The sequence below is a fragment of the Meleagris gallopavo genome, chromosome 11, assembly GCF_905368555.1.
Source record: "Meleagris gallopavo chromosome 11, MGAL_WU_HG_1.1, whole genome shotgun sequence".
Taxonomy (NCBI): Eukaryota; Metazoa; Chordata; class Aves; order Galliformes; family Phasianidae; genus Meleagris; species Meleagris gallopavo.
The window spans coordinates 9552661-9580642 of NC_139414.1; the positions used below are offsets into that span (position 1 = coordinate 9552661).

The window sequence follows — 27982 nt, forward strand, 5'->3', positions numbered from 1 at the left end:
CCAGGGGTAGAGCTGGCACATTAGCGGCACCCGCCCTTAACCTTTACACCTGATAATAAGCTTTAAATAGCTTCGGGGAAACACACCAGGTGAGAAACCATTGTTTTGCTCACTGAGAAAGGGGAGGTTCAGTGTGTGAGCTCAGCCCACACTTCCCGTAGGGTGCTACATCTGTTTGTGTGGGAGGTGGGTCTAGTGGTGAGAATTGTAAGCCTTGGTGCCTCCTTGCTCAGGAGATCAGCTTTCCTTGGCAGTCTCTGAGACCACAGGCTGAAACATGGTCTCCACTAGACAGTGGGCTTATTCTAAGAAGACCGTGGCAACCCAGATGGAGAGGTTGCTGAGAAATGTCACTGTTCAGGTCTCTGGCTGCAGGGAGTGCCTGAGCCTGCTGCTGCCCGGGGAGAGTGGCAGGGACTCCACCTGTGTGAGGTGTGAGCAGGTAGACGAGCTACTCAGCCTGGTGGTGGAAGTCAAGGATGAGGTGCAGAGACTTAGGACCATCAGGGAGTGTGAGCAGGAAATCAACTGGTGGAATGACTCGCTGGCTTACCAGAGGGAAGGGTTTTGGGAAAATACTCCCAGAAAGGTGGTGGACCCCCTGCCCTGTCACAGTTGGACAGACCTGACTGATGAGGAAGGTTGGAAGAGAATCCCTACTCGGTGTCACAGGAGACACCCCTGCCTGCCTGGCCCACTTCCCCAGCTCCCTCTAAGCAATAGGTTCCAGTTGCTGGAGGTTGAAGAGGAGGTGCGTGCAGAGGTGATGGATGATCTGCCTAGGAGAGAGCCTAGGGTGAGGTGGTCACCCCCAAGCCTGGAGACTGCCTCCAACAGGAAAGAAAGAAGGGTGGTCATGGTGGGTGACTCCCTTCTCAGAGGAACGGAGGGCCCCATATGCAGACCTGACCTGGACCATTGGGAAGCGTGCTGCCTTCCTGGAGCTCGGGTCAAGGACATAACCAGGAAACTCCCTAAGCTGGTTAGGTCATTTGACTACTTTCCATTACTCGTAGTTCAGGTGGGCAGTGATGAAATTGCTCAGACAAGTCTACAAACTATGAAAAAAGATTTCAGGGGTTTAAGGCGTTTAGTTCAAGGAACGGGAGCTCAAGTGATAATCTGCTCTATACCTTCAGAGCGGGCGGTAAGGGACACCAAGCGGGTTCGGAGAACACGAGCAACGAATAATTGGCTCTGAGGCTGGTGTCAAGCCTGAAATTTTGGGTTCTTTGATCATGGGGCCTCTGGCTTGCTGTCTGTCCATGGAACCCACCTATCTCAAAGGGGGCAACGAATACTAGCGCAGGAGCTAGCGGTCTTATTGAAAAAGCTTTGAACTAGCTACAAAGGGGGAAGGGGACAAAACAGGCCTCACAAGAGATGAACCTAGGGGAACAATGCTTAAGCTGGGGGTGAGGCAGATGACTCGACCGAAGTGCATCTATATCAATGCACGCAGCATGAGCAACAAGCAGGAAGAGTTAGAAGCGATTGTGAGTCAGGCTAATTATGACCTTGTTGCTATTACCGAAACATGGTGGAACCTCTCCCATGACTGGAGAGCTGTGATAGATGGCTACAAGCTCTTCCGAAGGGATAGACGAGGAAAGAAGGGTGGTGGTGTGGCCCTTTATATCAAAGACCATTTTGATGTTGAAGAGCTTGGGGTTGGGAATGACAGAGTTGAGTCTCTATGGGTCAGGATCAGGGGGAAAGCCTGTAGGGGTGACATCTTGGTGGGAATCTGTTATAGACCGCCTAATCAGGATGAAGAGTTGGATGAGGCATTCTGTGAGTAGCTTGCGGAAGTCACGCGATTGCCATCACTTATTCTCATGGGAGACTTCAACTTCCCTCATACATGTTGGAAATATAATACAGCACAGAGGAAGCAGTCCAGGAGGTTTCTAGACTGCGTGGAAGATAGCTTCCTTATGCAACTGGTAGGAGAGCCTACCAGGGGTGGTGCCCTGCTAGACCTGATCTTCACTAACAGAGAAAGGCTGGTGGGAGAAGTGAAGGTTGGAGACCGTCTTGGGCAGAGTGACCATGGAATTGTAGAATTCTCTATTGGAGATGTCAAAAGAGTGACCAGCAAAACTACTTTCTTGAGCTTTCAGAGGGCGGACTTTGATCTGTTCAGGGTGCTTGTAGCACGGATCTCTTGGGAGCTGCTTCTTAAGGGTAAAGGGGTCCAGGAAGCCTGGTCACTCCTCAAGGTGGAAATCTTAAAAGCACAAGAACAGGCTATCCCTGAGTACCATAAGGCGAGCCATAGGGGTAGACAACTGGATGATCTGGGAACTACTGTTGAGACTCAGGGAGAAAAAGAGTCTATGCTCTCTGGAAGAAGGGATGGGGAGATTACAAGAGAGTAGCTAAGGTATGCAGGGAGGAGGTTAGGAAGGCGAAAGCCCAACTTGAACTCAGATTGGCCACTGCAGTAAAAGACAATTAAAAAATCCTTTTATAAATATATCAATGGCAAAAGAAGAACCAAGGATAATTTTCATCCTATACTTGATGCAGCAGGGAATGTGGCCACTAAGGAAAAGAAGGCTGAGATCCTCAATGCCTTCTTTACATCGGGCGCTGAGAGAGCTGGTGGGGGTGATTGTCGAGCAGCTCTCGGCCATCTTATCAGCGCTCCTGGTTAACTGGAGAGGTCCCAGAGGATTGGAGGCTTGCTGGTGTGACTCCCATCTTCAAGAAGGACCATAAGGAGGATCCGGGGAACTCTAGGCCTGTTATCCTGACCTCGGTACCGAGGAAAGTAATGGAGCAAATCATCTTGGGTGAGATCGCACGGCACGTGCATGGTGTCCAGGGGATCAGGTCCAGCCAGCATGGGTTCGAAAGGCAGGTTGTGCTTGACCAACCTCATCTCCTTCTATGACTGGGTGGCCAGACTGGTAGATGAGGGAAGGGCTGTTGATGTAGTCTACCTAGACTTCAGCAAAGCGTTTGACACAGTCTCTCACAGGCTTCTTCTGGGGAAACTGGCTGCCCATGGTCTGGACAGGTATACACTCCTTTGGGTAAGAAACTGGCTAGAGGGCCATGCCCAACGGGTAGTGGTTAGTGGAGTTAAGTCCAGCTGGTGACCCGTTTCAAGTGGTGTCCCCCAGGGGTCAGTACTGGAGCCCATCTTGTTTAATATCTTCATTGATGACCTAGATGAGGAGATTGAGTGTACCCTCGGTAAGTTTGCAGATGACTCCAAGGTGGGAGGTGGTGTGGATCTGCCTGAGGGTAGGGAGACCCTTCAGAGGGATTTAAATAAGCTGAATCGCTGGGCTGAGGTGAATGGGATGAGCTTCAACAAGGCCAAGTCTCGGGTCCTGCACTTTGGCCACAACAACCCCATGCAGCATTATAGGCTTGGGGATGAGTGGCTGGATGATTGTGAAGAGGAAAGGGACCTGGGAGTGTTGGTTGATGCTCGGCTGAACATGAGCTGACAGTGTGCCCAGGTGGCCAAGAGGGCCAATGGCATCCTGGCCTGCATTAGAAATAGTGTGGCCAGCAGGAGCAGGGAGGTGATCATCTCCCTCAGCACTGGTGAGGCCGCACCTTGAGTATTGTGTTCAGTTTTGGGCCCCTCACTACAGGGAAGACATGGAGGCCCTGGAGCGTGTCCAGAGAAGGGCAACGAAACTGGTGAGGGGTCTGCACAAGTCCTAAGAGGAGCAGCTGAGGGAGCTGGGATTGGTTAATCTGGAGAAGAGGAGGCTCAGGGGACACCTCATTGCACTTTACAACTTCCTGAAGGGGAGGCTGGGGTGAAGAGGAGTTTGGCCTCTTCTCCCAGGCAACGAACAGGACCCGGGGAAATGGCTGCAAGTTGTACCAGAGGAGGTTTAGGTTAGACATGAGGAAGAACTTTTTCTCTCAGAGGGTGGTCAGGCACTGGAATGGCTGCCCAGGGAGGTGGTGGAGTTGCCATCCCTGGCAGTTCAAGAGGCATCTGGATGAGGAGCTGCGAGATATTGTTTAGTTTGTGGTAGCAGTGGTAGTGAGAAGATGGTTGGACTGGATGATCTTATAGGTTGTTTCCAACCTTGTGTTTCTATGATTCTGTGATTCTATATGTAATGGAGTTGGGATGTATATAAAAATGTACAGGGGTTCCTGTACAATTTTCTTAGATCCTTAAGGGAGGCTGTGCTCCTGTGAGATATTTGTGGGAAAACTTCCTGAACTGCATTAAAAAGACAGGATGATGGCTATTTCAAATGGCATGGCTATTTCATCAGTGCTTTGCCGCGATTCACATTAAAAATACCCTCAGCAGAACTGTATATTGCTGTTCCAAAATCAGTGAGTTGGTGCCCAGTTCTTCCTGCTACCGCTGGGGTAGAGCAGCAAGAATGAAGGGACAAAAGGAATAGGAAAAGGACACAGAGATGGACAAGAAGCCCAGAGAGCTGACAGGAAACACTGTAAATGCAAGTGTAGGCCTGGTGGCTTCTGCTTCTAAAATAAACTCTAACCCAGTTCAGAGAGTTCCATAGAAGTACTTTGACATAGCCCCACAATAAGACTATTTAAAACATGTATGTCCAAGATACAAGGTACAAAAATACTTTGTTTACTGAAAAATAATGTAGTACATATTCTGCTGTTAGAAAAAGATCTTGCAGGTTAATTAGTGTGTATTATGTGCATCTAATACACATGTGCAGTGAAGTCCAGTGTGTGTTCAGAATTCTTCCTTGCTCTGTTGGAATTCTTTATAGGGTTGGATTTCCATTTCTTTTTGAATGGAATTAATTAGTTTCAGCTTTAAAAATTAACAATCCAAGTTGCAATTTGAGCAGAAAAAATAAACTGTCATATACAAAAAAATTCTGTTAGTCCTAACTGCTGTTGTGACACTAACATGCTTTGCACATGCAGATATCTGGCTTTTCTGGTTTAAAATGTGAGCACAAGGGAGTGGCTGCAGTTCATTAAACATCACAAGTATCATAATAGCAAAAAGAACACAAAGGCCCTGTGATATGACTCACAGTTGTGCTGTGGTTGCTTCCTCCTCTGGGTCAAACCTGTGTATGGTAAGAAATCTCAGAGCATTCCGTGAATACTGTATGCTGCACTTGCTGAAAATGCACCAAATCAACTGCAAGCTCCAGTAGCATCAAGTTAGCTTCAACTAATTTATATAAATTATTGATTTCAGTGATACCAGGGATTAGTCCTTCATGCTGATTCAAATCACAGTATTCATCTCTGTGCAGTAGCTTTCTAAATTTTCAGTATAGAAATGTAGTACCTAAGTTAGTGTTTTACTTGTGTCTTATCCAAAACGAAAAAGTTGCTCTCACAACTGCAAATTAAGCATAGTGTTCTAAATAAACTGCTAGGTTCATTCTGCAATCATACAATCACCATGGTTGCAATTTCTTTATCCTTATCCTGACAGACTCATAGGTCAAAAGAACCTCCTGATCTGTAAACAGTTTGAAAATAGTATGTAATACAGTATTTGTGCTTATGTTTGAGTTATTCTGAGACAGGTTTTAGTTGTGCAATTTCTATTTTTCTTCCTATTCCCTGCAGCACTCTGCCAAAGCATTGCCTTTTTTTTTTTAAATAAACAGTTCATGAAATACCATAGCTTTTATGAAATTCTAACATCAGATTTTTAATAACTTGATGTATATAAAACTATCTATCAATATCTATCAATATCTTACCAAAAGTTTTTGGGTTTGTTTTTATTTTTAACGCAAGAACTGCAAGAATATTATGACACATGAGAAAAGAGGAAGTAAGCAATGATCACAGACAGAGCAAGGGAGAGATGCGTACGCTGTCCTACACTGAAATGAGTGCTATCAATATTTTAGCCAAGTTTTAGAATATGTAATTTACTCAGTTTGCAGATGTGGGATGAATCTCCTAAGGTCACCCTCAGCAGCATTTCAGCCAGATATTTTGGTGTTGACAGAAGCTGCCATGGGTGTTCTTGCTGCTTCCAAGCTTTGCTGCTATTACAGTCTCTGAAGCTGCACATGCTGGTTTGGAGGGCTGGAGTACGAGGGCAAAAGAAAAAAAAAAGAGATCTTGCAGCACAAATTGCTGTGAGAGTTCAGCCAGAGCTATGTGTACAAAGGCTGATGTTATGTGTCCAGGATAGAGGCTGCTGCCACTTGTTTGCTTTTCTTCCTTTCTTCCTTTCTTTCCGTCTGTCTGTCTATGTAGCATTCGTGTTTCCGATATCTATAGTTTCTACTTAACAGAGACAGGGGAAAGGAATGTGATCCTTGTACCACCATTTTCCAATCTTTATTAAATTGCCTCAGGAGTTTAAGGAGTATAGAACAGAAATATAGATGTATTTTGTGTTAGAATTTCATAAAATTAAAAATGAAATCTATAATAGGCTTGAGTTGTTTCCCTGTTGGGTTTTAGTTCTTGAGCAGTAAACAGAAACTCGTAACAACACCAACCAGTTATTGCTCTGTTTTTAGTTTGTCCATTTTTCAGCACATAAAGAAAAATTTGCAAACTTTGAAGTCAATTAAACTTGTTGTGCTAAATTATCTCTATGCCAATCTACACATGAACACCTCCCAGAACACTTCTTACCCTTCTCCCAGTACCTTTCTCCAATGAGTTTCAGCCTTTGATTATTAGCTTCTATTGCAGTCCTGCAGCTACTAGGTGTGCTGTGTTCACTTTCCAAAAGAAATTACATGCATCATTCTCATGTTAGTAGCTGATTTCAATATTACCATTTCTGTTATATTTATGTATTTTTTTTTAGATTTTTTAATTTATCTGTTAATATTCTTGTCTGAAGAAATCAGCACTGTGCATTGAAAAGAAGGGAAAAAAATAATTGAAACGTGGTTGTCCATGCACATAAAATTTATTTGTGTTCATTCTTCACTTCTAATGATTGTAGGAAGTAACCTAGCAGCAATTAAATTTCAGATATGCCTTAATATTTTAGAAATTACATCGGTTCTGGTAATACGATGAATTAAATTGTTCTCCTGTTTTTCAAATTTGACCTTATTGCTTTAATGATGTAGACTTTTTTTTTTTTTCCCCAGAATCTGCCTAGCAACAAAAGATGCTCTCCCGCCCTCTAGTGGAAGATTAGAACATCGTTGTTTTTCTTTTGCATCTGTAACATCAGGTAATGCAACCAGAGGCTGAAAGCTTTTCTCAACAAGAATGTATGCTACTTTGTTTACTGTATGGCATAAGTGCTATATGAATACTATTGTTATGGGATATTAATGTTTTTTTTTCTGCAAGTGCACTGTTTTTAAAGTGATCCTAAATGACATTAATTAAATATCTAGATGCATTTTTAAGTAACAAAAAAGGTCCAGCAGCTGATACTAAAAAGAAGTCCTCATCCCAGAAGTAATACGCAGCATGCTTTTGAACATAGGGGCAGCTTGCATGTTTGTATTTGCCAGTTTGATCCTAAATACAAAAAGCACATGCCCAAATGATAAACTTCATTTTAATCCAAATGCTTGCAGTATTTCTGATGTTCATTTTAAGGAGACGGCCAGTGTACTTGGATGCAATTTATACGTGTCTTTCTCAGAATCAGATGTTCCAATCTACTGATTTGTGTCAGTCTCCCAATAAACAATTTTTTAATAACACCATAAACATCTTCCCAGCAAACTATATGTAAGTGCAAACTGCTCATGTAAGTAATGATTCACAGGACTAAGTCTATAAGTAGGGGAGTAGAAAATACCTCCTGTATACTACTGACTAAACTTCCCAAAGTGTGCCTAAAATTCCTCCGCTTCTAATTTCCAAAATAATCAGACCACCGTTTCTTGACTAGATTACAGTTTTCAGTGCAAAGTTCTTCTTATTCTGCTTCTGAGCTGTTTTGTAGCATGTTTTTTTTTTTCTTTTCTGGTTTTAATATCCTACTTTCTCAATGAATATTTTTCTTTCCCTTTCTTGTTGCCATGCAAAACTTCACCCAGGTGGGTACAGCAGATGCCAATCCAAAGGAATCCAACAGGAAACATGTATGTAATTAACTTCACAGCCTACAAGCACCTTGTAGGGAGAGGGGCTTTCTGCACCTACATTGCTGCTTTTCACCAAGTGCGTCACTGTCAGCACTTTTAATTCATATTAATTTTGGTTTGTGTGTTTCTTGTTCTTGCCACATGAAAGAGTAACAAAGTTACTTAACAGCAGCTGGATGACAGTTCTGGGTTGCCACTGTCTCACTCAAGTACTCATAGAAAGTGGATCTCTCACCAAGGAGGAAAAGCTTTTATTTTCTTCCATGAGGTGTGGCCCCAAGGAAACACAACTCTGTGGAGCAATGAGTCACTTAAGTTGTAACTGCTGTAAGCAGCACAGGAACTTTGCTTCTCTGAAGAGGGTGAAACCTATGTAAGATACATAGGTTGTTCGAAAAGTAATGCCTCTTATTTATTTCCATGGAAACTACATCAGATACAAAGAGCACAATATTTGATAGAGAAAATTCTTAACGACAAAACACTGTTTTTCAACATTGTCACCACCACGTGCCATGCATTTTTGCCAGTGATGGACAAGAGCTTGCACGTGAAAAGAATAATAAAGTTTTCTGTTAGAAACATCAACCAGAAAAGGAAAGTCCAAGGATTACCCTCCCTCAGTGAGCAACACAGGCTGGCCAGTAACAATGAACAAGGAGAAGGCGGAAGGATTCAACAAATTTTTTGCCTCAGTCTTCACTAGAGACTGCTCTAGACATAGCCCTCAAGCAGATGGTTCTGAAGATGGGCACTAGGAGAGCATTGTCCCTCCCTCTGTAAGCAAAGATCAGGTTCACAACCACCTGAGGAACCTGAAAATCTGTATGTCTAAGGGTCTTGATAAGATGCAGCCCAGAGTCCTGAGGGAATTGGCTGACGTAGTTGCTAAGCTAATCTCAAGGATATCTGAAAAGTCGTGGTTGGCACATGAAGTCTGGTGACAGGAAAAAAGGCAATACGGCACCCATTTCTAAGAAGGTTAGAAAGGATGACCCATGGAACTACTGACATGTTAGCCTCACCTCAGCGCTGGGGAAGATCATAGAGCATGTCCTGGAAGCTATGCTAAGGCATATGGAAAAGAAGGAGGTGATATGGGATAACTAACACAGCTTCACCACAGGCAAGTCTTGCCCAACCAACCTTGTTGCTTTCTATGATGGCATCAATGGACAAGGGAAGAGTCACTGATGTCATCTATCTCATCTACTGTAAGGCCTCTGACACTGGCCCACACAACATCCTTCTCTCCAAATTGGAAACATATGGATTTGATGGGTGGAGGAACTCAGTGGTTGAGGAACTGGTTGTGAGATTGTACCCAGAGAGTGGTGATCAATGGCTCGATGTCCAGGTGGAGATAGGTGACAAGCGATGTCCCTCAGGAGTCAGTACTGGGACCAGGACTCTTTAACATCATCAGTGACATTGATGACATCAACAGTGGGATTGAGTGCATCCCCCACAAGTTTGCAGATGACGCCAAGCTGTGTGGTGCAGCTGACACACTCGAGGGACAGGATGGCATCCAGAGAGACCTAGACAGGCTCAAGCAGTGGGCGCAGGTGAACCCATGAGGTTCAGTAAATCTAAATTTTGCACGTGGATCGTGGCAACTGCTGCTACCATAGAATCATAGAATCACCAAGGTCAGTAAAGACCTCTAAGATCATCCAATTCAACTGTCCGTCTATCATCAATATTTTCCAATAAACCATGTCTCTGGTACAGTATCTAAATGTTTTTTGAACAGCCCCATGGACGGTGACTCCACCACCTCCCTGGGCAGCCTGTTCCAGCACCTGACCACTCTCTCAGAGAAATATTTCCTAACTTAAACTACTGATCAGTTTTGAGGCTGTATTTAATATGGACCACAAATTTGCTTTTAATACAGCTTTCTTAGCTGCCAAGAAAGGAAATTATTCTTAACCTTTCTCATCTTCATTTTAGGAGCACTGACACTCTTCCAGCCACTTCATGTTCATGAACTATAAAGGTTTTTCACCTAATTACCGTGTTGCTAACATTGAGTTAATTTATTTTTTCAGCTGCACTGACCTTCTTTCAGGCTTAGGCAGCACATTCCTGCTTCTGGAGATCTGCTTTAAGGCGGCACAGGGTCGTAGACATGTAGCTCCTGTCATGTGACCTGACGGCTCCCTGAGTTTGTATTTACGATTTACTTATTAACAGGAACATAACAGAAATGTTACGAGGATCCACTTTTAGCATTATTGAGGCTGTCTGGAAGGAACAGCCACCACATGTTCAGGCCCACAAGCCCAGTACGGCTCCTGCAATCCACTGCCTCTCCTCCCGTGGCTGCCAGGAGAGCTGCTTCTCCCCGCAGCGGCTCCGCTCTCCTTGCAGCCGTGCTGAGAGCGAGGGCTTGTTTTGCTCCCAGCAAACACAGAACCACCTCAAACCAGACATTCAGCGCAGGGAAACGGGCGTGAGCTCTGACGGCGGCCTCCCCTCGCCACAACGGGAGTTGCTGCGCCCCGCCCTCGCGGCCGCGACATGGCGGCGGCAGAGGCCGGCGGGCCGGGCTGCGTGCAGGCAGCGCCCCGGGACGGCGGCACGCGGCGGCGGCTGTGCGAGCACTCAGCAGAGGTGCGGCCCGGACTCGAGTCGCACTCGAATCGTGGTCCCTGGATACGTTCGTTGAATTATTTAGTAACGATCCCCAGCTTTTTAATGCTTCTTTTAAACAAAACCCCTCTGAAAATGGTGCTTCTTCAGAAGTAGCAAACTACTGAATACGATTTAAAAATTTTTCTATATTAATTTTACTACCGATGTTTTCGTATGTGATTGAAGTAAGGGCAGTGTTGCAAATGTCTCTATCGTTGGAATTCCATACAAGGTTGTTGCACTGCAGAACAGCTGTGAACGCTTACTAACTATCTTCTGTAGACACAATTGGTAGTGCTTTGCAGATTATTACAAACATGTTGTTGCACAAACAATACCATTTAGGTCACAGAGAAGGCAGCAGTCACTCTCGGAGCAGACTGCTGAGAAGACTGGAAATAATGAGGTAGTTCTCTGTTCCCATTTTGGTGACTTTTTGACCCAAAGAGCAGGCAGTGCTTGGTAGGCAGGTAATAATAATCCTGGGCCTCTGAAGGGGTTACAAGCTGCGTGCATTAAGCCTCAGAACCTCTGGTGCTTCCCATCAGTCTTAGGAGACTATCTGTGGTTTCAGTACTCGCTGAAATACACCTGGCAGCCGTTAGAGCAGTGGGTCTCTCGCTGTCACCTGCTCTATTCTGAGAATATAGAATACAGCATAGGCAGTGTATGTCTGACCTTTATGTCAAATTAAATGGCCACAATCTTGCTCCCTGCAGTTCTTCTGAGGACTTGGGGAAGCTTCTGGGTCTCACCGCTGATCTTATCCTCACTTTTTAAGAAAAAAAAAATGTTGTGGGTTAACTAGTACAAATACTAAATGAAATGATGGGGTCTTCATTTTCAGCCACAGAACAGAACTAAATGTAATCTTACTCTTTCCATAGCCAACTGCATAGCTTCCCTACCATTTGTAGCGTTAGAATTGAGCCCCGTGGCCTGATTCTGCCAGAAGCTCTTAGTAGTTCAGATAACTGTTCTCACCATATCATTTGTCAGACCAGGGTTTTGCCTTACACAAGATCAGTAAGGAAATTCATCAGCTGATTGCCAAATCATGCTTTCTGTGGGAGAGCACGATGAAAACAAACAGCTAATAAATCTTTCTAACATTAAATTATTTTAACTAATTTTACCCTTAGTTTCATTTGCCACTTACTAAAATTCACTTAGAAACAAAAACAAATCTCCTACGCATCAACAGAAAGTACTTTATGAAATGCTTTATTTATAGTAAATAATGGGATAAATTGTAAAGAAGCCTGGATTCTTGTATACGCTAATGATGAAAACACACAATAAAGTCCCCAGAGGCTTTCAGGAAAGACAGGTTTCATTACTGGTTATCATACAGTCCACAACCAGTTAATGCGCAACGCTTGTCCTGCAGTGTACGCACCTTGGGCCCTAACGATGCAGAATATTTTTTCTGGATATTTTTGTTTATTATGTTTAGAGAGCTAGGTCTGCATGTTAAGTTGCTGGCTGTTTCAGGGGATTTACTAGCTTTTTAATATCTGTGTAGCTCTCTCTGAACTTCTGGCTTCATTAAGATGTATCAATTTTAATGCCTAAAAATTAAGGTGATAATGACTTCTGATGCTTTGATAGCAGTAGCGTGTTCACATTTTTCACTGTGTGTGTGTTTTTAGTGCAGTTAATAACTTATTGCTTACAGTTAGATGGAGTGGCCTGCAGCTGCTCCACTGCGATCTGTGGGTGTTCGAGCTCTGTACCATCCTGGCTATGCTGTAGCCTTGAGGCTATGCGGTGTGTGTGGTCATTTTCTACCGCAGTTAGGCTCTGATAACATCACATTAGTCAGAATAATGAGGAGGCCGAAGGAAAGCTAAAATTGAAGCTTTATGAATCTGACTCATTCAGTTTCTGGCACAAGGAGGTGCAAATTGCACTTCCTGAGTTTGCAGCACACCTAGCAAACCTCAATTACATACCAAATACACTGCTTTGAAAAGGCCTGCTTGCTGCCTCAGCGTGTGCCCATCTTAACTCACGTGTTGTTGCTTCCTATTACTAATTTTAATGTCTGTAGCAGCTGCTTGGAGGATCTTGCTAAGAGGCTGCTTCATGGTGTTGCACTTCTCACCAGCACTGCAGTCTTTACTCACTGTCACTCATAGCAGACATCTTGAAATAACAGCATTCTGATAATCAGTTGAACAAGAGCATGACAGACATAGGACCCCCATCCTCTCTGCCCTTACCTTGTGATAGGCAGGGTACAGACAATTGTGAACCCAGCTCGTGGTGATAAGCAGCACGTTGCATTGGGTATTTTTTCTTTAAAGTTGTAATAACTTTTTTCTGAGATATGTTTAGAATTGGAAATCTGTTCCATCAATCAAAATAATTTTATTACCCTAATTTCTTATAATATCAAAGAGTACCCAAACCTGACCAGAGCTCTGGTGTCTGGCTGAAAGCATGATGCAGCCCCTTCCAGGCCACAAGCACAGTGTGAGAAATGTCAGCAACATGCATTGTGTTGTAGCAGTGTAAGTCAGATTCAGCTTACGTTGTGCATACAGATAGCCACAAGATATGCTTAGGTAGAGGAACCAGCAAAAGGAAATTTTGTTTGCAAATTTCTGGTGGCCAGTGCAAAGGAGGAGCTTTCTAGGGCAAGTTGGAGAAGATGGCATGCATGTCTTACACAGTGCCCTTGTGGTGTACACAAAAATTTTCTGGGCCAGATATCCCTGTTAGTTGGATGCTGTCTTCTATACTGAGTGCACAGTTGCCACTGGTAGTGAGCATGAACAAAGCAAGGCAGCTAACTTTTCAGGACTTTCATAGACATCTACTTCATTGTCAATCTATGACTTGACACAAAATTTGTTAAGAATATATAGAGATTTTAAGGTTGATTCACATACATTTTCCAGGCCATTTTTATTTTTCTTCCACATTCAAAATTCACTGTGTGCATTTGAAATTCTGGAAAATGACGATGAGAATCCCAGGGAGGAATTTTTCATTAAAGGTGAGTTAATTCTTCAATTTTCTTGTTATTTGTATGTCTTTATTTCTACATCATTTAGAAGGTGTTCTTCCCTGGAAAAAAAACTGAAAGCTGTATTACTCTGTAAAAATAGCAAAGATCCAATCTTAGATATGATGCAAAGAGCTGACTAATAAGAATGGATAGTGCTGATTCCAGAGGTGTGCTTGCTCAGTCACATCTTTCATCTTGCTTATCTATGCATACCTTACTGAATGCTGTGACTTTGTAAGAATCACTCAACCTTTTTCCCACTGGGTATTCTTTTCCCTATTCTTTCGCATATTGCTTAATATTGTGTTATGAAAGATGATTTATTTCTAAACATTTTTGTGCTTTTCTAAGAAAATTTTGAAAAAGTTTTGAAGTCTTTGAGCTAATTAACCTAAGGATAGATAAATATTCATGCCATTAAAAATGACAGAAAAAAGTACTTTTTTTTTTTTTTTTTTTTTTTTTTTTTTTTTTTGTATTCTACCTGGTAGAATAAGGGTTTTTATAAAATCTCCAGGCAGGAATCCAAGAAAACATATTGGAAACCCAAAGAGTATTGAGATAGCGATAGTTTCCTTCCCAAATATTGATACAAAATTGGACAGTGAATGTATGTATTCTCTTTTCAGTGAAAGTGTATCAGAGCAGCACCATTGTGTGTAATATGCCCTAGCTACTAGCAGGGATTCTCATTAACACAATAATCAAGAGCATTACATTTAAACTAAGAGAATCTGAGTTTTGTTACTTTTTCTATGAAGTGTCAGACAAGTATAGCAACCCTATGATAGCTATGAGGTTATCAGATTAATAAAAATGTTTGGATCTATTTATTGCTGTTATTGTTCTGATTTAATGTAGGTTTTGTAAAGACGTTGTAAAGGCCTAGAGAAGGATCTGCATTTTAAATATGTAAAGATATGCCAGGCATTTTGTTTGTTTTTTTTAAATAACTTCTTTATTTTAGCTTCCCTTTAATTTCCTTTGCTCCTTCTCCTACAGTGAGCAGTATATTAACAGAAAGACAGGCACATAAGTATGAACTACTCCAGTTTCAACAGAGGCAAAATACAAGGTAGGATAATTTTTCTCAGTGTGCAATCAAATTATATAATATTTCTGTAATTATGAGATCAGAGTGATTGTGCTATGGAAATAGATACTACCTCTTAAAAAAACAAAAAACAAACAAACAAAAAAAAACAGCTTCCCAAGACTTGATTACATACTTGCCTTCAAATATTGCTGAAGTAAGATAATAATTATCAAATCTTCCAGAAGTTTTTCATTCTTACAATTTAAATTCACTTTGTTCCTATACTCTTTTTTTTTAATTGTGAAACTTCTCCAAATGATATTCATAAATTTTGGAATTGATTATTTGTTCAAAACCAAGATACTTTTGAATGTGACCTATCTTATTAAATGTTACCTTTAGTTATGAGCATTCTGTCTCGTAAGCCCAAGTTAAACTGGGACATAAAACTCAGTGTGAATTCCTAAAATTCCATCTCCACCCAGTCTTGTTCCATTGCAACCATCAATAACCCCTTTGCATCAGTGGAGGACAGGCCATTGCTTTAGCAGGAAGTATGGATGTTCACGTATTTATAAGTGTATTTGTATTTGAATATACGTATGTATACATTAGCATATATGTATACATATACGTGTCCCAAAACTGAAGAGGTTTACTTCTTTTGATAGTCAGATTAAAAACTCCAAATGAAATCTGAGATGCTTGTGAAGTTTAGCTTCGTGTATAGTGAACAATGCTCATGCAGGAATAGGTTTCACTTTCTATCTAATTCTGTCTTGAAAATTTTAAGGCATTGAAAGATAGGAAAATCTGCAAGATGAAGGCTTTTATTCTATGCTAGGTTCCATAGAAAATACATTAACCAGGAACATTCTTCATTTATGGCAAAGGGCTATAGAAAATTTCCCAGCAAATCAGAAATTTTCCTAGAATAATTTCCTAGGATTTCTTAGAAAAACATAATTATGGCATTGGGTGATATGCAGTCTAGATATTATAAGGTGTAATGGAATTGTTATGGTGAAGCCCCTGAAGTGTTAGAGAAACTGCTAAATTAGAGTAATCTATCTCTTGGTGTCTGCTGGGATGATCCTAATATTGTTCTTGGTTATTCTGTGAGTTGAGTAGTCTACTGAATGAGAACAACTTAAAGGTGGCCTAAAACTTTTGACCAGCTGCATGTATTGTGCTCAGTGAACCCCAAAATGTGATTTGCCCTCTTGGCTGCCAGGACATACTGACTTGTGTTAAGCCTTCTGTCAACCAGCACCCCTCAATCCTTGGGAATGACTCTGATAATTTCTTCTTAATGATCCTTCTGTTTTTGTATTCTATCTCCTAGTAGCCAGCTTATTCCTAAGCACAGAACTGAAGTTCCCATTAAGAGCCAGGTAGTATTACTGAAGAGTGTGTACAGCTGCTGCTTGCAGTGGGCTTGAAGCTGTGCTTGAGTGGTTGGAGGAAGAGGCTGACATGAATAGGCCCTACGGTTCCATTACAAGAGCTGTGAAAATTCACGAACTGAAATTTTACAACATGCCTGCGTTCTCATCTAATTGAGTGTACAGATCTAAACTGCAGATAAGAAACTTAAACTACCGTTTCAGTTTGCCTATACATAGGAAAGAACCAACTGATGAACAAATGACTAAGCAAAGCATATATATAGTTATTTATGCATATAAAGTTGACTTTCTAGTGCCCCTGACAACCACAGGAAATGGTGGTTTAATTTTACAGTCTATTCTGCCTATTCTAGCAAGAGCAATAGAAGTTTTCTGCATATTCAGTCTATATTTTAAAAAAAGATCATTCCTTTAGGCAATAAATGGAAGATGGAATACCTGCTGTGTATACATATATACATATATATTTATTGGTTTCCCTCAATGCAAAAACTCAAGTGCACCTGCAATGTCTGTCCCAACTATATTTATAAAAATAAATTTCCTGTACCATGTGTTTTTACCCAAACTTCTTGCAGCATATGTAGAAGATTTCAAAGCATGTTTATATTATCTCCATGTTCTCAAAGATCACATGTATTACAGAGGTTACATGTCACCTTCTTGCACCATGCTGATTCAGTAAGGAGATGCTGACTATGCCCCATCCCAATATTTACCATACATATACAGAAGTATTCTGCTACTGACTAATTATGTAAAACCTAGCTACACAATTTTATCAATTCAGAAATTATACCTAGTTCTCTTCTTTACAGTTTACTGTTAACTTACGGAGAACAACAGTCGGTCTTTAGATGTAATAAAAATTGGCTACTGCGTTCTCAGAAGCAGCTGTGTAAGCCAGGAAACATGTTTGTGGTATCCTATGGCTAACACTTCAGCAGCAAAAAGCTATGGGCAAAATGAAAGCATGCGTCACAGTTATTGTCAGACTTCTGAAAACAGGCACTCAGGTTATCTTACTTCTTTGTAAATGCTTAAACTGTATTTGTGTACCTAAGTAAGTTCTACCTTAACTGATGCTCTCATAGGAAAAGCTGACACTGTAAATGAAGATCATTTAAAGTAATGCTTCTGAAATACTTCTTTTGGTTATATTCTCAAGTATTAAATTCAGTCTTCTTCAGTCATGAGTAAATACAAGGAGCATCCACTGAAGATGTCTGAAAATCAAGCTCAAAATTAACTGCAGATTATCTCAAATTCATCTTGTAAGTTAAATCACTTCAGCACCTGCATTTAAATAAGAATAAGAAAACACTGGGGGTGGCACTGAAAATACCAGGAATACAAGACCCCAAGACAGCTAATCATCAATAGAGAACAGATGCTTGCAGCAGAATAGTTTTGAAGACTTACTGCACATAACATTTGTATTTTTTGCATGTGCTGTTTTTTTACATTGATAAGAAAAAACAGTGTCCAGTTTGCAAAATTGGCAAAGGCAATTTGTCTTTAAATGAAAGATCATACCCCACTGACAAAAATAAAATAAAATGAAAAATCATAAACATTGTTCAGAACTATCAACTACTTGGACATTTTAAAGCAAGCAAACATTCAGAGTAGCTTATGTCATACTTAGTGCTAGATAAATAATCATGAATATACCTTAGTTATCTAGTAAATGCAATACTTGTGAAAGATTCTAGAGTTGTGGTTTTGGAGGCCAAAATATTTTAGCTATTTGGGTTATTGTATTGCAGGCTTATTTCACTGCAGTACTGGTTTTGACTGGGATAGACGCAATTTTCATCATAGGAGTTTGTAAGGTGCTATGCTTTGGATTTGTGACCAAAACAATGTTGGCAATTTGATCCCAACTGACCAAAAAAGATGTTTCATACTATATATGATATTGTGTTCAGCAATAAAAGGTGGGGAATAAAATGGGGGAATGGAAGGAGAATATACTTTACAGGTTCTGCTATGATGCTCTTCTAACCATACAGAACCAATACAGCAAATTTAAAGATTGGAGTAAAATCAGATAGCAAATGTGTGCAGCCAAAGATCTCTTACTGTGAGTAGCTGTTAACTGTCCTTGTGGTTAGGGGGAGAAATAGCATCAAGCTCACTGTGCAAAGTGCACTGTGCACTGTGCATCGTTGTTTTATTTTCTTTTATAGGATCTGGGAGCTGGCTTTACAAATCATGAGTGCCCTCAACTGATTCGTCAGAAGGAAAATACTTTGTATTACTGCATATAGAAAATGTAGTAAAACCATCTCTTCATACAGCTGATTTCATTTCTGTTATTTCAGGTACGTTGCTAATGCAAAAAAATAGTCTGAAAACACTCTAAAATGAAGAAAGACATTCAATATTTTCTCATGTGCCATGAATTATTCTGCTGTTCCATGTCTGTGACTGATGCCATCTGTTACACAGTACAAGCACTTGAATGAGAAGAATGAGAAGTTTGTAGTTTAGATGATCTTTGGGGTACAGGGTGCAAATGGGAAGAGAACTCTGCCTTTGATGGTACTTAACCAGTGTCTTGATGTGTGCTGTCCTTTACTTTCTCAGTGAAACGCTACTGCCTCATCACTTGTGCCTGTGTTATTACAAAGCCTAAAGCTATTTGTCAGTTACTAAGAGAAGGCATACAAGAAAGACCAGAAGACATAATCAAAAAAGAACCTTCTTGCCCAACTGTGCTGGAAATTTTCACCAGAATTGTTGGAATTTGTTTTAATTTGTTTGCTGGAATTGTTTTAATTTTAGTTCATACAATCATCATCGTAATTATGCTTTTACTGCAGAAAAGGAAAACATGCTGGCCATTCAAACAGCTCAAACAGAAAGGTCATAAAAACTATCATTATTCTTGGACTACAAGTGAGTTTCGATCTTTTACTACTTTTTATAAAAATAGCTGTCAGAAGATATCCTGGTAACACTATTTTAAATTTATCAGCCTTTTTTTGTTCTGTTGTTTGCACAATGCTTCAGCTTTGTGGTTTATGGTCTGCAAAACAAAGATCTGCAAAGACTTAACAACTGTTGAGTTTACTGAGTTAGGTGACTGATCCCAGATGTCAAACTCTAGCTCTTCCACCTTAAAAAATAAAGTCATGCCAGCACTGAAAAACAAGAAAGCCTCGGATACTGCTGCACAGTGTTACTATGACATTGGCTGGAACTGAAAGGAAGCTGAACTGGTTAACAGCTTTCAGATTCTTGTTATTATGACTGTGCATTTATTTAACTCACAATGAACCAAGATCAAGCAGAAGACTGAGTATGAGAAGGCATGTGAAAATGCTGCAGACCTGTCAAAAGAGAACAAAAATAGAGTTTTATTTTAAAATAAAGGAAAGCTTTCTTTAACTGGGTTTTAGAAAAAAATGATGATTATACAGAATAGAGGAGAATCTAGCTGCAGGCAACTGTTCTTAGGTAAATAGAAAGGGCTCGGATCACAGCTTTTCCAAATGTGAAGTCAACTTGCAGTGGTGTCAGAATTGCTTTCAATGTTTGTTAAGATATACAATATTTGGTCTTCGCTTATTACATTTAGAACAAGGAAGTTTTATTAACGTTTTAGTGAACTGCAATCATTTTGTGGATGTGTCAGTTTTACAGTTGAATTCTAAAATCCTTCAAAATTAATAATACAAATCATTATTTATTTATTTATTTATAAAGATTCTTCGGGTGCAGATATACTGGTTTTTTGTATCAAATGATTCCAACTGCTGAGAAATTACTGTGGTGCTCTGTTTAATCAGTTTACAGAATTGTGTCTTCACCATCACGAAAGGTAAGGGTACACGGCTAACAAACTCTAGGCTATAAAGTATGCTAGCCTGCACAAGTAAGCATGGATAATGATGACAGCTTTGTTTTGGCATATGCTGAGAAATTACAAACAATTCAATAGTCTAGGCGTTTGTTTTGCCAATGGACAGAATGAACAGGAAGGACACAGACACCAAGTTAAAGAAGTGAGTTTATCTTTACTTGCATTTAAAGTAATTAAATAGTAAGTGAAACGATACACCAAGAATAAAACAAAAGAAGGCAATGCACCAGACCATTACTACATAAGATTAACTACAATGATTAAGAAAGACGCATCACCAATTGCCCCAATACTTTACCATCATCCAGATCCACAGTCGCTGCGGAGCCCCAATTACAGTGAAGATTCGTAGAACATTTCCTGTCAGCTGGGAGGTCCTCCACTGTCTTAGAAATAATAACTAATCAAATGTCCGTGGCTCTTGACCTTCTGGCAGACCAATTCATTCAAATGAGAAATGCAATTTTTCAACATCATGTGGTTTTGTGGCAGAAGAAGGGGGAGTTTGCAGAACATTAAATGAATCCAAATGTTACCTACAAATTGATGACAATGGAAGAGCAGTAAAACAAATAATAAAATAAATGAGAAAGCTAGCACATGTACCTATCCAGATGTGGAAGGGTTGGGAATTTGACATGTTTTCAAGGCTGACAGGGGGACCATGGACTAAACGTGCACTTTTCTTTCTTCTTTGTGCAGGCACTGTTTTAATTTTTGTTCCATGTTTAATTCCGTTTTATGCAACTAATTAGACACGTTTTAAAAGGAATGCAAATCATAGCCATGACTAATGAGCAGAAGTTAACTGAGGCACAAAAAGAGAGGCCTTTTTGTCTAATTTGCCTATGTCTAGAATTATACTTAACAGAAGATATATTATGAAGGTTGTGGTTTATCTTTAGGTCAAAGGACTGATAGAGGTAGTAAAGCCTGAACAACAGGCCTTGAAATGAAGTTGACCTCTAGTTGAACCTGGCAACCAAACACTATACTGCACATGCAATGCAATATTTATCTATTTTGCTGTTTTAACCTGAACATATATATATTGATGCCAATCTATAAAGATCTGTTTAATGCTTGTTGTGTAACAGTAACCAGTATTGTATCTTTATTTAGGGGCATGTTGCAAGGCCATGACACCAGACATCTGACCTTGTTGAGAAATATGTGGTTAAAGCTCAAATAGATAGAAAAACTCTCTTGGTTCCTCCTAGAGCCCTAGAGCCAGGCTTTGGATGGAATCAGATGTTTCTGCACTTGAAATTATGTAACCTTGTTTATTCAACTATATAACAGCTAGACCCCCTGCAGTGATTTTGGAGCCCTCACCTACAAATGAGCGCACTGTGTTAGGACCTCCCAGTTGCCAGGAAAGGTTCTACAAATCCTTGCTGCAACTGGGGCTCCATAGTGACTGCAGACCAGGATGATGGTAAAGTACTGGGGCAATTGGTGATGCGTCTTTCTTAATCATTGTAGTTAATCTTATGTAGTAATGTCTGGTGCATTGCCTTCTTTTGTTTTATTTTTGGTGTATCATTTTACTTATTATTTTATTGCTTTAAATGTAAGTAAAGATAAACTCACTTCATTAACTAGGTGTCTGTGTCCTTTGTACTGATCCCATCCAGTGGCAGAAGAACATCCTCTTGTTGGAAGCACACACACATTCATAAGTGCTTCTTTGTTTGTGGTTATGCAAGCATAAACTTCATCCATAACTCTCAATGTTTATAAATGCACCTTAAATGAACTCCTCTGTAGTATTTGACAGTATTTTTCATTGCACTTTTTCGTATTTTTTTTATAGTCTTATTAAGCACTGTGCAAAGTAGTCTCTCCACTACAAGACCCTCAGCTGTGTTATCTATATTTGTGTTGGCTGATTATATAATCAGAAATTGAATTACCAGTTTTTAAATAATTAAAAAACTAAAGGAAATCAAATCTGGGGCCCACTTGCCTTTTAACATGTAATCTTTTGTGGTACACTTGCTTTTAACTTTTATGTGCACTTGTGAAAAATAAAAATTATGTGAAAAATAAAATTTTTTTTAGAAATAAAAGCTACTGTTCTTAGAAAAGGATTCTATAATCCTATGGAATTCTATGAAGAGAAAAAAAAAGTTACGCTGCACTTCAGGATAAAATTTCAGTAACTACTGAATTACTATGTGATTTGCTACATAGCTATATGCTTAATTTGTGACATTTAAATTTGAAAGCATTGGCCTTGTGTATGTGATCTTGCATTTGCACATCTAACAAACAGCTGGAAGATGAAAATTGCTTATTTAGCAGTGAGTTTATGTGAACTCCCTCACTGAAATTTAAATTACAAAAAAAAAAAAAAAAAAAAAAAAGAGGAAGTAAAGCTCAACCACTTACCAATTTCTTCTGTGATCAGGCAGATGTCTTCTGTCTGGGACTGCACTGGTTTAGTATTGTAAGTATAGCACAACTTGCATAGAGTTGAAACCTAAACCCAGCTGATAATTTCCACTTTGCCATTTGGAATGAGCCCTGAGTTTTAGTTATGATGAGAAAAAAGATTTAACTGCCTGACCATATAACATAAACAGAGAGAATGGTAGCTCAGGCCACAGCCTGAGGTTTGTTTGCACACAGACAGAGCTCTGCTCAGAGGCTGGTGCTGCCTGGTGCCTGGCACCCCTGTACCTCTGTACAGGTGGGTCCCTTTGCACCTATGGAGGCCATGTGCCACAGGAAGCCTTTAAGATTACTGTGGGTCTGCATTCCCATTAGTGCTTGTTTAAACCTAGAGTTGGTGAGGAAAATATCATAGCAATGCCAGAAACAACATGAACTCAGAAGTGTAACACCTACTAAACTTGTCTTCCAGAGCCACAACACTTCAGCATCACTGAAATGCTACATGAAAACATGAAAATGACCTGTATAGTGATACCGCACCCCTATTAGCAAGAGAGGTTACAAACTGTGTCAGAAAAATACTAGGAAATAAAAACAACAGATTGTTTCTTAATTAGTAAGGTGCTTTTTTCACCATAAATAAGTTGAAATCCTGTTGTTGTTGATTTCAAAATCTCCCAAAACACATGGAAAAGACAAGTGTTTATAGAGGAGTCACTGCTTTATTTCTGCACAGGGCGTAAGACAGGTGATCTCCACAAATCAAGTGCACCCAAGTTATTGCACTATCCACTATTTGTAATCCAAAAGTTCTCCATACACACCTATCTAATACATAAGGCGCACTTATCTATCACATATTCATGAGATCACTGCAGTTACAAGGTTATACATGCATATTTGAATCTTCTGTGCATGTGCAGGGTCATTGGTGGTCATTTGGGAAGTGCTCCCCTCCTCACTTTGTCCGTGTATGGACATAGGTTTTCTAAGGAGAGCTGGTCACCACCTAGTTTCTACTGATTGTTTACTGTTTTGGACTTAAGCCCCCATTTAGAGGATGTTGCTCTTATTATAGAAGCGTTGTGGTTAGGAAGGATATTTATCAAAGATAAGCAATACAACTGGAAGCTCTAGCAAGTACCTAATTAGACAAAATGGAGGATCTTCAAGGACATTGCTCTAATTATCTTTTGTAGAACTATATTTGGAAATGATAAGCAGCAACCATGGCAAATAATTTTCAGATATCACTGCTGCTTTTCTGATTTCATCCTATTATGCAGTGTTGCAATAGGAGAGAAAGGGAGTGCTGCTGTAGAGAGGTGGGGAAAGTCCAAGCCGATCGATGGAAAAAAGTGCTGTCTGAAGGCCAGGGGAGCGCAGTGTGTAGCCGTGCATTCTGAGTGTCACATAACTGCTGAACATTTGCAGTTTACCATCACTGCAAATAGAGCACCAAATTTAGAAAAAATGCAATTCGAAACTTGAATAGTGGTGGAAACTGTCATCTCTACAGAATTTTGTACAAGAGTAGAGTGATTGAGGGGTTACTTCTTCTAACTGTCTTGTTCACAACTGTTTGCTTCCTTTGGCAAGGAGCCTCACACATCCTAGATTCCAGGAGGCAGTTCTCAATTTTCCCTTTCTATGGCTCCTACTTTGGGCTTATAACCGTAGGAGCAAGTGGTCCTATGTTCAGTCACTGGTGAAAATTAATGGTGGCTGTTATTTGTGTAGGAATTTTAGAATTTTTTAAAGAAAGAGTTTACAACTAAATTTCAGTTGACAGACCTCTAGGCTGTAGCTGATTTTTGCATAGTTCAATCATTAAATAATAATAAGCTAATGTATCCGTGGACTTTTTCAACCAAATCTGCTCAGCATGTTATATTTAACAAGATGTTAAGCATTGCAGAAGAATCTATTTCTTTTTTTCCAATAGAGTTCCTCCTAATGAAACTAAGTGGTAATGCCAATGAAATTTTTGCCAGTAGGCAAAACCTAATGAGGGATGTAACTAATTTCTGACTTTTTCCCCATATTCCATATGTGAGTTCTAAAATTGCTAATTTTGCTTTGTTGTGTTTTTATGCTTTAGTTTTTTTCTTGCTGCTCTTCCTCTGCATTTGTCCAGACAGTGCTCCATTTAACTGCAGTAGAGAAGCCCAAAGAATGTAGGCAGCCATCTTGCTTTTGTACAGTGAGTAGCCACAGGGTTGAAATGTCTGAAAACTGCATGCTGTGTAGAAAAAGAGACACATAGACTGACTGTTCTTGTTCTGATCCTTTCCCTTTGGTGGAGTGGTGGTTATACAATACAAAATACAATGTATTTTGTTAATGGGGAGGATGCCTTCTGACAATTTCCTCAGAAAGTTTCAGAATGATGACTGCTGGGGTATATCTTCAAGCTTGCCTTTACTACAGATATTCTATTATTCTGCAGACTTTTTAGCACAAGTTCTAAGGAGCTTTCTCAGACAAGGTTGTTTTGCACAACATATGCTGTCAGATTTTACATATACTAATTGAAAACAGTCCATGGGTCTAAATAGGACACAGAATAGATAGCAGTTTAATAGACCAGTAAATCTGGTCTGTTCCATGGAGCTGATGCCTTCCAGCAATAACTGTAACTGTGGGATTAGTTTTCCAAATTTTAAAACTTTTCAGGAGAAAACATATTGTTATATGTATATCTTAATCTTTAGAAAAGATTCCTACTCTGAAATAAAGCAGACATAATTGATACCATGAGTATTCTCTCTGAATGTCTTTATATCAAGTGGCAATAGGTTTTGGTGATACATATTGTTTTCTGTATTCACAAGCACATTGAGTACTATGGTCTCTGTCAGTGAATCAGTGTTCTTCTCATGCCTTTCTCATTAACAACAGAATCCTGGAAGTTAATTAGTGGTAGTTGTTCCACCCAGCTTCTTAGGCCTAGAGCTTCAGCTGAACTCATAGTAGGGCCATACTGACTTAGCTGAATTTGCTGTGAGTTAGCAGACTGAAATTTATTTTATAAAAGAAAATATATATTAAACTTATTGAAGAAGAGTTGAGCTTGTGTGATTACTTTCCAAAGCAGATTTACACTCAGTGTTAGATGCTTCTAACACAACTGTTTAGCACAATGCTGGCAAAAGATTTTGTGAAATATGTTTTGCTTGGATTGTTCTACATTGTTGGTGTGGTTTGGAACACCAAGACTATTGTTTAAAAAAACGTCTGCTAATATGCATTCCATTGCTAAGTTATTACAACAAGTATAGAAAGAAAAAGTAAGTTCTAATAATAATTTTAAAAAAAAACATGTAATTTTCTTTTCCCTTTTTTCTTCTTTGTGCCAACTTTATTCTCAGTATTTTAATGTTTCTTCTTCAGAATACACTCTTTGAGAAGTGAATGTTCTCTAATATGATTGGGCAAATGTAAGTACATCCGGCGCTGTGCCTATAGATCACCTAGCAGAGCTACATAAATAAGAAAATTAATTCAGTAATGTCATGACTGGGCACGTATCTGAATGAGAAACATTCAGAAGGTAACTGCCAAAATCTTTGACCCATTAAAAGAAATCTGAAAGGAAAAATCACTACAGACCATGCTTGCAGCAGGAAGGATAGTGACTGTCAAAAGGGGAGAGTAAACCATACTCTTGATCATTCAAGTGTTCTTTCCTGATCTCGATTTAGGTACACAGAGGAAGCTTGCATTGAAGCTGAGTACCCTGAATCTGCTTCATGACTCTGCTATTTAGCTCTTATGTTATGCAAATTTAAGTTTTACTAAATGAGGACGGCAGTAAAATTTTTATAGAACTGAAAAAGTCAGAACTGCCCAGCAAATAAGAAGTATATTTAGTATAAGCAAGAAGCCTTTAAGATCTATGAAGACTGAAAATGGTATTTTATTCAGTATGTTGTAGGAAAAAATGCATTTTAAAAATTACTCATTATGCATTTTTGGTTATTCATAAGAGAACATCTGCCGTCTTCTGCCATTAAATTTGAAGGATTCGTGAGGAAATTAATTTAAATAACTTACTTTAGCATTAGCAAGATATATTGCATAAAGATTGCAGTATTTTAGAAACTTCTGAAATTCCAGAATTTATCAACTACTATAAACATATTTGGAACAGTGAAAGGACAGTCAAAGAGATAGCAGAGCCAAGAAGGCACGTGAAACAAGCTGCCAGTGTAAGGAGGAAGTGATGAATGGCATCAAGGGCAGAAGAAAGATTAAGGATTATTTTTGTCTGGAATAGTCTCTGATGCTTTGCAAAGAAGAAGCTGTTGTACATCTTGTGGGCTATACTAAATCAGATTAAGATAGATTATGATTAATGAGTGACAAATTAAGCATTTTACAGGATATTCACTGAGGAAAGGCAGGCCAAACTCTTACTATTTAAAACTACCAAACAAATAAACAATATATATATGATATATATATCATATATGATAGATATTGGAATATATATGATATATATATCATATATATGTTAGAGATTGGAATGGTACTTGAAGAGAGACACTTTTATTATTTTAACTGTTATGTCTTTTTTTCCATATCCCTCTCAATGTTTTAAAGAAAAGTAGATGCAGTTATTCCAGTCTTTTAAGTCATAAACAGGGTTAATAATGAAGATGACTGATCCAGTTCTAATGGCCATTATGTAAAATATTCTCCACTTTTAGATTTGCACATAGGTAAATCAGTGTAGCCAGTAAGAAATTCCTGGTAGTTATGAATGATACTGCAAAGGTCCAGTGAGAATTAAAAAATATAGAGTAAAAAAATTTAGCTGTTGTTAGTCTCGAGCAACTTTATTTTCTTGTCTGATAAGAATTATCAGAATTATAATATGATTTTAAAAATCTTTTGTAATTTTTCTGTCTGACATCCCATTTTCATTTGTCTGATATCAGTTCTTCTTGGTTGGGGCTATAAACTTGAGCACGCAGCTCTGGGTTCTGTTCCTGAGTGATTCAGGACATCTTTTTCTTTTCCATCTATAATATTAGCACAATATGCTAATTTATTTCAGGCTGTAGTTAGGCCCAATTAATGATTGTGATGATTTCTAAGATTGTTAGATAAATCATGCTGTAAAGGAGTATTATTATTGTTAATAGAGCCTTTTATACAACTGTACTCTAAAAAATGCACTACTGTTGCTTGCTAGCTTTATTCCTAAAATTTGATTGAAATTCCTTGGGATAAAGCTCTCTTAGAGAGTGTCCATTCCTTTTCCTGACTGACTGTTACCTTCAAAAGCACATTTTCAATTCTGAAGCATGGAGAAGTTGGCAGTTTATATTAAGATAAATGATATAATTTTCTAAGTGATCTAGGACGGAAAGCTTTTTAAAACAGAGCCTTATCTACAGTGATTTCAGTTCAGGTTGAACTAGTTTAGACTTAAATAATCTGCAATTTGTAGAACACCTTTCTTAAAATGAAGTACCTCTCTTGTTGGGAGTATAAATAGCTTCTTAATCGTAGCAATGATGGAAGTGTAAGAGAGTGGTTGTAGACAAATCTCAAGCTACACCATGGCAGAAAAAGATC

General features: G+C 39.5%; 2 protein-coding genes across 2 annotated transcripts; both read left to right on the forward strand.

Annotated features, from left to right (window-relative positions):
• Nucleotides 1-19: 19 nt before the first annotated feature.
• LOC146543623 (uncharacterized) lies at nucleotides 20-1350 on the forward strand. Its single transcript, XM_085233147.1, has one exon. It carries the CDS (start codon nucleotides 278-280, stop codon nucleotides 1199-1201), a length of 924 nt encoding a protein of 307 aa, XP_085089273.1. The 5' UTR covers nucleotides 20-277; the 3' UTR covers nucleotides 1202-1350.
• A 4955-nt stretch (nucleotides 1351-6305) lies between these two features.
• Nucleotides 6306-20169, forward strand: LOC109369428 (uncharacterized). Its single transcript, XM_085233192.1, has 6 exons — nucleotides 6306-7153; nucleotides 7977-10643; nucleotides 13571-13668; nucleotides 14683-14755; nucleotides 18318-18452; nucleotides 18718-20169. Exons 2-5 carry the CDS (start codon nucleotides 10237-10239, stop codon nucleotides 18358-18360), a joined length of 621 nt encoding a protein of 206 aa, XP_085089318.1. The 5' UTR covers nucleotides 6306-7153; nucleotides 7977-10236; the 3' UTR covers nucleotides 18361-18452; nucleotides 18718-20169.
• The last annotated feature ends 7813 nt before the right edge of the window (nucleotides 20170-27982 follow it).

Excerpts from the sequence above, each read along its gene's own strand:
- LOC146543623 (XM_085233147.1), top strand. The coding sequence starts at position 278 with ATGGTCTCCACTAGACAGTGGGCTTATTCTAAGAAGACCGTGGCAACC.
- LOC109369428 (XM_085233192.1), top strand. The coding sequence starts at position 10,237 with ATGTTACGAGGATCCACTTTTAGCATTATTGAGGCTGTCTGGAAGGAA. Across the intron at positions 10,644-13,570 it reads TGTGCGAGCACTCAGCAGAG|GCCATTTTTATTTTTCTTCC; the intron begins GTGCGGCCCGGA and ends TACATTTTCCAG. Across the intron at positions 14,756-18,317 it reads CAACAGAGGCAAAATACAAG|GATCTGGGAGCTGGCTTTAC; the intron begins GTAGGATAATTT and ends TTTCTTTTATAG.